Source organism: Galeopterus variegatus, unplaced genomic scaffold (genome assembly GCF_000696425.1).
Source record: "Galeopterus variegatus unplaced genomic scaffold, G_variegatus-3.0.2 Scaffold10897, whole genome shotgun sequence".
Lineage (NCBI taxonomy): Eukaryota > Metazoa > Chordata > Mammalia > Dermoptera > Cynocephalidae > Galeopterus > Galeopterus variegatus.
Window position 1 is genome coordinate 22,914 of NW_007737008.1, and position 10,758 is coordinate 33,671.

General features: G+C 54.7%; 1 protein-coding gene across 1 annotated transcript in view; it reads left to right on the forward strand.

Moving 5' to 3' along the window:
• The first annotated feature begins 1,325 nt into the window (after window positions 1–1,325).
• PHYHIP (phytanoyl-CoA 2-hydroxylase interacting protein) overlaps window positions 1,326–10,758 on the forward strand; it is a 12,949-nt gene continuing 3,516 nt past the window's right edge. The window contains exons 1-4 of the mRNA XM_008594496.1: window positions 1,326–1,530; window positions 4,954–5,147; window positions 6,329–6,503; window positions 9,333–9,450. Of these exons, the coding sequence (XP_008592718.1) occupies window positions 4,983–5,147; window positions 6,329–6,503; window positions 9,333–9,450 (458 nt within the window). The 5' untranslated portion in view covers window positions 1,326–1,530; window positions 4,954–4,982. The remainder of the gene's footprint in view (window positions 1,531–4,953; window positions 5,148–6,328; window positions 6,504–9,332; window positions 9,451–10,758) is intronic.

Below are 10,758 nucleotides of genomic sequence, written 5' to 3' on the forward strand. Positions count from 1 at the left end.
GCTGCTCTTCCTTCTCTAAATCCTTTCCTCTATGCTGCAGTTCAGCTGTATACTCCTTGTTCTCTAATTGTGTCATTGAAATGTCCCTTTCTTCCCTCCTAAAAGACTGTGGGCTCCTTGCAGGCAGACACCGTCAATAATGATGGGAATGAAAACAGCTCTGACAGGTGCCAAGCCCAGAGCTAAGCAATTTACATAATTATCTCATTCCATGATGACAATTATCCCGTATTATTATCCTACTTGACCAATGAAGAAACCAAGCCTCTGAGAGGGTGAGTCACTTGCCCAAGGTCACCCAGCGTGAAGTGATGGTGCGGGAATTTTCACCCTGTCTGACTGCAAAGCCACGCTTGTCACCACAACACAATCCTTTTGTCACTGTTTGCTGCTTGATTCACATTTCCTGAGTGTTTGTCGCGGTGTCATCCTCAGGGTCCTCATTTCTTGGCGGTGGAAAAGCCTCCCACTGGTAGGAGAGCATTTATTTTGATCTCTGGCTGGGGTGCTCAGGGCTGGGCTTCCTCTTAGCCCAGAGGGTTGTTGGGCTCAGAACACTCCAGGTTCTGTGTGTTCCTTCCTGCCTTGCCTCTGTCCACCCTTCATTGCTCGACACCTTCTCTCTCCTGTCCCTTTCCTTGGGGACACGTAGGCAGCCAGAGGATTCTGGACAATTGGGACAATCCAGCCGCTGGACAGTCGGGATGCCTGGGGCTGCAGGCCTGGTATCTCTTGATAGACTGGGTAAGAAAATAGAGCCACGAATCAGCAAAACTCCCTCCCCACCCCCCACGCCCCAGGAGAGAACCCAGACTGAAGACAGAGCCCCCCTGGCCCACACACCCCATCTGGTCCCTTCCCCTACACGGCCTCCCTCCCCTTCCCCCAATCAGAATCCTTGTTTAGGGGGCCCAAGCCCTTGAGCTAAGCTCCACCCCTCTCCCAGCATCCTAAAGTTTGGGCGCTGCATTGAAGTCAGAGATTTCCAAGTAAGACTGTGTTGGAGGGACGTCTGAGGCCAGCTGGTCCTGGAAGAACAGGGGAAAGGTAGCAGCCGTCACTGCCACTGTCTCCAAGGACATCCGTGTAGCTCCCGGGGAGACCCTCTGCCCTTTCCTCCTCCCTCCAGCCCAGGGGAGCAGGGACCAAGCTTGCTTATTATCACCTGACGCTGTGCAGCCGCAAATCCCATTGGTGGAGCTAGATTCAGTCTGGCTCTCGTTCTTTCTCGCCTTCTTTGCCTCTCTCTCCTCCACGCTGCTTTGATTTCGCTATTGCCTCTCTCTTCTCGCACTCGGCTGGGGACAACGTCTCACCGGGGCAGCAGCTCGCGCTGCAGAGCCAGACAGGAGCTGCCTGCGGGGCATGGAAGCAGCCATCTTGGCAGCCGGGAAAGGAGCAAGTGTGCACCGCTGCCTGTGACCCAGGCGTCCTGCCGGCTGCTGTCCCCTGTCTGGGAAGCTCATCCACGCAGAGGTCTCCCCCTTCCCTCCCTGCCAGGTCTTCCTCTGCAGGGCTCACTGGAGCCAGGTGAGTGTCCTTTCTCCCCAGAGCACCCTTTTGTCAGAGGCTAGGAGTTGGGGTCCTGCCACCGCCTGCGTGCCCGCCTGGATCTCCAGGCCCCAAGACCTTGCCCCCTTCCCCCAGGCCCTTGGCAAAGGGGCTAACAGCTGGATCCAGTCTCGGGGCACCATAGTTAGTCATCCTGTGAGCATTCTGCTACAGTCAGCAATGCCAACAGGGACAAGGGTGAGGGGAAGCTTTCCCTCTGGCATGAGGGTGCCTTTTCTGAATGGGCATGGAGAAGGGGCACCAGTGTGCACAATGTGTATGCATGCCTGCGCGGAGGCTGGAGGCTTGCCTGCGTAGATGGGTCTGTCTGTGTGCAGTTCTGCTCACCTGTGGGTTTTGACTGGCATGTGGCATATCTGGGAACATATCTTTCTTGCACACAGGTACATGTGTGTGGGGGCACTTATCTGAGTAGCCTGTGGGTATACGTGGGTGGGGACATGGGGAGGCAGTACACAATGTGGCATATCTGGGAACATATCTTTCTTGCACACAGGTACATGTGTGTGGGGGGCACTTATCTGAGTAGCCTGTGGGTATACGTGGGTGGGGACATGGGGAGGCAGTACACTCAGGGTGGCCGTATCACTTATCATATGTGTGGGAGTACACGCTGGGGAGGTTCAGCTCCAGAGCAGGACAGGGCAGACTCGTGTAGGTGAGCAAACCTGTTGGCATGTGAGGGATCAGAGCTGGCAGAGTGCGGCCAGAGGCAAACGCATCTTCAAAGTCTGTGTCTTTGAGCCTGGAGAAGACTCGAGAGAGAACACCAGAACGCGGGTGGGGGTTGACATGTGTGCGAATGCACATGTGTGCGCAGGCAACTGTGTGGGCTGCCAGACTTCTTATGGAGGTGGCACACATGCATGCTGGTGCCCGTGGTGTCCTCTTTTCCCCAAATATGGCTTGTGAGAAGGTGTGCGTGCATGTGTGTGTGCGTGAGCCCGTGGACATGAACAGGTGTGAGTTTGCATGGAGGCACAGCTGCGGAGAGAAAATTGTGGGGCGTCCTTAGAATGTGGAGTGGGTGGGAGGGGCCTGAATATGTAGGTGTGTGTGTGAAGGTGTCTGGCGGGGGGGTGGCTCGCGTGGGTGGCATGCTTGGTGCATGCATGTATGTACGTGCATGCATATGTGTGGGTGTGCATGTGCTTGTATCGGGGTGGATTCTCACAGGAGAGTGGGTATTTCTGGGCATTGCCTCAACCTGTCCCTTGTACCCTGCCCTTCTCCCATAACCTGGGTGCAGAGAAGCTGGGTCACGCCCGCCTTTGGTCCACCCTGGCTTTCTGTTCTCCCAGCGTCACCTGCTGCCACTCTCCCAAGCTAGGGTGGGGGGGGTCATCTTAGCTCTCCCAGAACCGTGGAGAGGAAGGAATGAGAAGCCGCCCAGGTCCTGGAAACTCCAACCAGCAAACACAGCTGCCCCATCTCTGGGAAGACTGAGGAGAGGGGGTATCGAGGCAAGAACAGGTGTCTATGCATGGAGTGGCATAGGCTGCATCCATGTGGGTGGGTGGGGTAGGCTCCTCAGGGCCTCTCGGGTGGGAGTGTTCTGTGTCTGTATTCGTGTGCGTGGGTGCATAAGTGTGTGCGCATGTGAGGGGCACACGTGTCTTCCTGGGAGCTTCCCACAGGGAGCTCAGGAGATGGTAACTCTGCACTGTTCCACACCTGTCCCTGTGAATTACAAACTGGTTTATTGTCATAGGGTTGTTTCCAGACACCCAATGCCATCTGTTTTGTCTTGGGGTGGACCTGGTAGCACCCCATGCTATTTGCCATAGGATTTCCTGTGCACAAAGCCACTGGCATTTGGCTCTATGGTGGGAGGCTAAGAGGAAGCAGGACCCGAATGACACCCTGGGGCAGGTCAGGACCGTCACCCACAGCCTTCACCCTGCACCCGCCACCCAGGCAGCCCACAGGTTAATTTAGAGGTGCCAGGATCTGCAGCAGCCTTAACTGACAGCAAAGAGTGGGCTGGATCTTCTGGAAGCTATAAATAAAAGTACCTGCTTTTGCAGGCACAAGGTGCCCTCACCCCTAGCTTCTGAGCAAGAAGAGGAGAAAAAGAGGGAAGAAAGGAAAGAGGAGGTGACATTTGGACAACAGAGGTGTGCTGGGAGCTGGGCTTGGGGAAAGACTTGGGAAAGCATGAGACCGAATGCCCCTGGAGAAAGTCCCACATGCATCTGCGTTCTCATTCCCAGCAAGGCTCCTCCCTCACCCCCTTCCACACCCCATAGCCCGGAGCTCACACAAGCAAGGCCAAAGTCAAGACTGCAGTGAGCTCTTCCTAACAAATGCACAAGAGGGTGTGATGGTGGTGTGGTCCTTTCCTATCTGGAAGAGCAATAGACAGAAGTGTAGAACCAAAAGAGTGGGAGAGGGAGGTGAGAGAAAATGCAATTGCTTGAAAGGAAAATATAAAAGGAGGAAAGATAAGTAGCGGAAACACCACATGCATCTACTTCTGCACACATGCTGTGCACGTGCCATGCATGTGCCACACACATGCACACACCTACAAGGGGACGCAGCTTTAGCTTAACGATAAAGAGCCTGGGCTCCAGAGTCCAAATCATCTGCTTGCTGTGTGGCCTTGGCCATGTTAGTACCCTCAACCTCAGTTGCCTCATCTGTAAAATGGGGATAATAATAGTACCTGCTGTGAACCTTGCATTAGATAATGTTTGTGAAATTATCAGCACATGGCCAGCCCCCAACAGATGTCAGTATTAAAACTAATTACTCAAAAGAGTCAAATGAGATCAGCTTGTAGGCCGCAGCTCCTGCTGTCCCCTCCCACCATGAATATATCATGTACACCTGCGTGGCACTTGTCCTCCCAGCCCTGAGCCGTGGTGATGCTCACTGAGTCACCCCCAGAGAGGAGCGAGGCCAGAGCCCAAAGAGCCCGGCCCCCGTGGACTCTTGGCTGCCACTGTGGCCACATGCTTCAATCCTCGCACCTCAGCTCCCCAGCAGGTGCTTCCTGTCTCTCCTCCGCCTGTCACCCAATCTCGCCACCCCCACCCCTTTTTCTTTTCATGCCTGCTGGCTGAGGGCCCCCGTCCTCCTCTCCTCCTCGGCTCCATCTGCTGCAAATCTGTCCCCGCCCGGCACTTGCAGCATCCCCACTGCCTCTGCCACCTGTCAGGTGCCATCTGCTCTGCAGACCCCCCCTCCCAGGAGAGTGGAAAGCCCCCCTGGGGGCACCCCACCCCCGGTCGGTCCTTCCCCTCCCCATGCAATCGTTTTGATTGGGTGCATTTGACAGGTCCTTGAGGCTCCACCTCACAAGGGATGATGGGAGCAGGATGTTCCAGAAAGCTCCATGGTGGGGAGGGAGATGCTGATCCTTCCCCGCCCCCTCAGTCCCCACAGGAGCCAAACCAGCGGGGAGCATGGAGTTGCTGTCCACCCCCCACAGCATTGAGATCAACAACATCACCTGCGATTCCTTCCGCATCTCCTGGGCCATGGAGGACAGTGACCTGGAGAGGGTCACCCACTACTTCATTGACCTCAACAAGAAGGAGAACAAGAACTCCAACAAGTTCAAGCACCGGGTGAGTAGGGCTGCCCCAGGTGTCCCTCCCCAGCCCCTGCCCTTGAAGGTTAATGAAATGCTGGAGGTGATGGTTTGCAGTCACAGGACTGGCTAATATCTGGACTTTTCTTACTGTGCCATCCTGGAAAAGTTACTTGACCTCTCTGAGCCCAAGTTCCTTCACTGGCGAAAAGGGAATAATAATGTCAACTCTCATAGGGTTGTTGGGAGGATTCAGTGAGTCATGTTTGCGTGGTGCTTGGCACAGTGCCTAGCACAGAGAGATCATTGTTATCAGTGCCATGACTGAGACTTTAGGCAGGGCACAGAGCCCAGCAGGTGGGGCTTCAGACGTCACACGTGGGGATGACGTCTAGGTTCTGATAAAGCCCCAGCTGTGGGGACCAGCCTTGTTGACTGGGCAGGCAACATGGGCCTTAGGCGGGGTGGGACCCTTCTGCTGGGTGCTGGGTGATGCCCCTCCACCCCCGCCTGGCAGCCCACTGTTGGCTTGGTTTAGAGAAGGAATCTGAACATTCTTGGTGGGTGTGGCCCTTCCCTGGGTTAAAAGGTGGTGTGGGGGTGGGTGGGAGGAGGCCTCCCGTGCTCCCCATCTGGCAGAGCAGGGGAGAGTGGGGCGGGACAAGCTGTTCTCCGGACACCAGCATCAGGGTGGGTTGCTCAGCCTCTCCCACCCTCTGGAACTGGCCCTCCTGATCTGGGTGTCTTTTGGCAGGCCAGTTGCCACGGTGACGTGAGAGCTCACCACCACCCCCTTAACCCTCCCCTCCAAAGAAGAAGGCATATTTTCCCTTCCTCTCTGGCTTCTCAGCATTCGCCGTTGCCGTGGAGACGGCACTGCAGTGTGCAGAGCTCTCGAAGTCTCCCTCAGAACGGAGGTCTTGCCGCCCTCAACTTCACGGGCCTCCTCCCCAGTGGCCTTTCCCCTCAGTTCCCAAGAGAACGTGGCGTCAGCGGGGTTTCAGGAGGGGTGGAGACTGTGGAGTGTCTCTGTGGCCTTCCCAAGGGCCACTGCTTGTATCTGCAGGAAAATGGTGGCAGGGGCTGGAGCCACTGTATCCCCGAGACTCTGGCCTGCCTCAGAAGGCCATTTGGGGAGTGGAAATTCTGGGGGAATGACAACACTGGGTGTGACCCCCAGTTTGACTCCGGAATCTCTGTCTGTATCCCGTTTCTCAGGATGTCCCCACCAAGCTTGTGGCCAAGGCGGTGGCCCTGCCCATGACAGTGAGAGGCCACTGGTTCCTGAGCCCCCGCACGGAGTACAGCGTGGCCGTGCAGACAGCTGTGAAGCAGAGCGATGGGGAGTACCTGGTGTCAGGCTGGAGCGAGACGGTCGAGTTCTGCACTGGGGGTGAGGTCCTCCTGTGACAGCCCTGTCCTGCTGGTTTTGGCACATCTGGCTTAGCTGTTGTCAGGACGGGGCTCCATCTTAATCCAGAAAATACTGTGAACACCAGCTGGACATAGGGAGACACACAGGGAGGTGACCCTCCCCTGCCCTCCGGAGTATGCTCCTTTCTCTAATGCAGACACAGAGACGGACACCACTAATCATGCTGGCAATGCCATTTCCATAAAGGGATGGAATTACCTTTCTGGCTTGGTGCAAGCATATTTTCTTAAATTGTGGTAACATACATACCACATAAAATTTCCATCTTGACCATTTTTATTTATTTATTTTTTTTTATTTTTATTTTTTTTTTGTCTTTTGTCTTTTTTTCCGTGTCCGGCAACGGATCGCAACCCTCAGTGTTGCCCCCGTACCGGACCGGGGACCGGCAACGGGATCGCAAGCCTCGGTGTTGCTCCCGCGCCTCGCTCAGCCAGTGAGCGGGAACCGGTCTATACGTGGGATCCGAACCCTCGGATGGGAGCACTGCCGCGCTTCCCAAGCGGCGCACCATCCAGTGCGCCACCGGGCCGGCCCCATCTTGACCATTTTTAAGAGCATAGTTCAGTAGTGTAATGTATATTCACACTGTTGTGCNCCTGCTGTGACAGCCCTGTCCTGCTGGTTTTGGCACATCTGGCTTAGCTGTTGTCAGGACGGGGCTCCATCTTAATCCAGAAAATACTGTGAACACCAGCTGGACATAGGGAGACACACAGGGAGGTGACCCTCCCCTGCCCTCCGGAGTATGCTCCTTTCTCTAATGCAGACACAGAGACGGACACCACTAATCATGCTGGCAATGCCATTTCCATAAAGGGATGGAATTACCTTTCTGGCTTGGTGCAAGCATATTTTCTTAAATTGTGGTAACATACATACCACATAAAATTTCCATCTTGACCATTTTTAAGAGCATAGTTCAGTAGTGTAATGTATATTCACACTGTTGTGCAACCAAATCTCCAGAACTCTTCCATCCTGCAAAACCAAAAATCTATACCCATTAAACAAGTCCCCATTCTCCCCTCCTATCAGCCCCTGGCACCCACCACTCTACTTTCTGTCTCTATGAATTGGACTCCTCTAGGTATGTAGCAATGGAATCACATAAGTGGAATCCTACATTATTTGTCCTTTGGCATCTGGCTTATTTCACTTTGCATAATGTCCTCATGGACCATATGTGTGGTTGCATATGTCAGAATCTCCTTACTTTTTTTTTTTTTTTTTTGGCAGATGGCTGGTACAGGGATTGAATCCTGAGCCTTGCTGTTATCAGCACCACGCTCTAGCCAGTTGAGCTAACCAGCCAGCCCTTGATAGTCCTTCCTTTTTTTTTTTCCTTTTTTGTCTTTTTTCGTGACCGGCAGCGGGATCGCAACCCTCAGTGTCGTGCCCGCACCGTGCTCAACCAGTGAGCGGACCGGTCTCTATATGGGATCCGAACCCTTGGCGGGAGCTCTGCCGCGCTCCCAAGCGCCGCACTCTACCGAGTGCGCCACCGGGCCAGCCCAATAGTCCTTCCTTTTTAAGGTTGGATAATATTCCATTGTATTGACATACCTCATTTGTTTATCAATCGATGGATAAGCAGCAATCACATTTTGCTTATCCTGATTTCCACTTAGCCTGGGAAAGTGGTTTCTATCCAATAGCCCTGCAAGCTCTCTTAGCAGAACTGAACTTGCAAACTCCAGCATGAACAAACACCAGGTGTATGTGCACCTGGCCACTGACGACCCAGGATCCTCCCCACAATCTTCCATTCTTTTGGTGTCCATGGTGAGAACTGCTCCAGATCTCTCTCTGTCACAGGAAGAGGCAGGGAACGTTCCCAGTCCTGGGCCCCCAGGGCTGCTGGCTCCAGCCTCTGCCAAGGTCCATGCTCTGGTGTCCTTGAGCTGCCGTTGCCTTTTTCTCAGTTCTGCTGCAAAACCCCACTCTCTGGAGGCACTCCTTCTCTGTGAGGGAAAAGCTTCTTGGTTTACCCCCAAGAACTCTATATAGTAGGCATTTAATTCACACTGGGGAGTTGGGGGTGGCTCCAATCCAGTCCACACTCCTCTTGCCAAATCAAGCACCCTGGCCAGGGACGCACTAGCAAGGAGGAAAGGGGACCTTTACCTATTTTGTCCCAAGGTGCTGTATAAGCTAGTAGCATCCTTGCCTGGCCCCAGCGCCACAGACCCAGGCCAGGGAGGTTCAATTTTACTACCTGTCTGCAGCCTTCCCTGTCTCTCCTGAGAAGCTCAAGCAGAGAGCCATTACCCTAGCCCCTGGTCTGCCTAAACAGTCATGTCTGTGAGGCTCAGGACACCCCCCAGGCTCTTCATGAGCCCCTACCTGGGATTACAACCGGCTTCCTTGTGGGTGCTGTGGGCAGCCTCCTGCCTGCTGGGTTGGATGAGCTCTCCCCAAAAGGCCTCAGATTCTCCCCTCTTGAATCCTTTTGCCTGTTGGTCCTCTTCTTCGACAAGGATGGCTTGGAATTACATCCCCTGGGGCCCCCGGTGTGATAACTGGACAGCTCCTGCCCTTTTCTGACCTGGGGGAACCCTGAGCCTCTGGTAATGAGGGTGCAGAGGTGATGAGGACAGCCAGCATGCAGCTCTCCATGTTCCTAGCAGAGGCCAGCTGGCCTGTTCCCATCTGAGTCCAAGTCCAGAGACTGTCTGGTCTCTGTTGCTGCAGAGGTTGGCTGGCAGGCACAGGGTGGGGTGGGGGAGAGGAAGAGGCTGTAATCCTTCAGCCCTCAGCTCACCTCACCCGTGTGGACTATTGCAGATTATGCCAAGGAGCACCTGGCCCAGCTTCAGGAGAAGGCCGAGCAGATCGCAGGCCGCATGCTCCGCTTCTCCGTCTTTTACCGCAACCATCACAAGGAATACTTCCAGCATGCCAGGTACCACCGGTGCAGGCTCCCGGCCGGGCGCACCAGGCCTCTCCTTCCTCTCCCAGCTCTTCCTGCTCCTTCCCTGGCTGTCTGAGGTCACCCCTACCTGTTGGCTGCCAGACCCTCCTCCCCATGCCTGCACATCACCAGGCGGGCTCTGAAGTGACTGGTACTTTGGGGTTGGGCTCAGGGAAGGTCAAAGGCTCTAGGGAGGGGCCCACCAGGCAGAGCCCGGTGCTGACAAGGGGAATGAAATCCTGGGCTTGACTCCCTCCCTGAGACAGTTCCTTTCACTAGGTCCACCACCACAGGTCAGCTGCCTCTCTGATTCAGGCCCGGGTCCAAAGGAGAGGTGCCAAGAATAGCACAAAACAAGAGAGTTCTGAGCAGGAAGGGTTCTGGGGAGCATCTTACTCGATGGCTTTCAAACTGGGTGCTAAGGATCCTGGGGTTCTAGGGAGACATCTTGGGGTGCTGCCGAGGGACTCAGGGGGATCAGAGGATGGAGTTAGGTGGGCCCCACCTGTGTTGTCCAGCCAGCACAGCTCCAATTTTACTTGCCAATGACCTACCTATATATAATTTCCACTGGAGAAAAAAAGAGAGGTGTTCTGCCGCCCAAACATATTTGAAAATTGATGATCTGATACAACACCCTTAGCCTACATAAGAAACTGAGGCCTGCAGGGGAAGTGGGCCATCCAGTTGAGCCAGCAAGTCACTGGTCACTCAGGACAGCCAGGACCAGGCAAGAGTGGGGCAGGGCCAGGGGTTGTCCACCCTCCCCCATGTCAGCTGCCACCTCTCCAACTCCATGTCCTTCTAAGGCTAGGCCAGGGCAAGCTGCCATTATTACTGCCTTTGTCATTACTCTCAGCCGGGTGGGCTGTTTTGACCCTACCCCAGGACAGTGAGGACCTCAGGGGTCTTTGGTGTTTGTATTAAGGAACAGAGACCCAGTCTGGGCTCCTTTATCAGCGAGAAAGAGAAAGACAGAGGCAACCATGTGTGCCAGGCACTTTGCTAGTTTCCAGGATATAAAGATAAGGGCACCAACAACCCTTTTGAGAAGCTCAGAGTCTCGCTAGGGAGACAGGACAGGAAGGTTTAGTGTAATAAGTACGTGTAGCTGTTGAGCAAAATTCATACATCCTGTGCTGGGACGTGAAGGACGATTAGGGGTTCGCCAAGCCAGATGGAGAAAGGTGGGGAGGACAGTCCAGGCAGAGGGAAGAGCAGTGAGAAGGTGCAGAGGCAGGAAGGAGAGGCCTGGCTGGAGAATGTCTCCTGCAGTTGGGGGGGGGGGGGGCAGGGGGG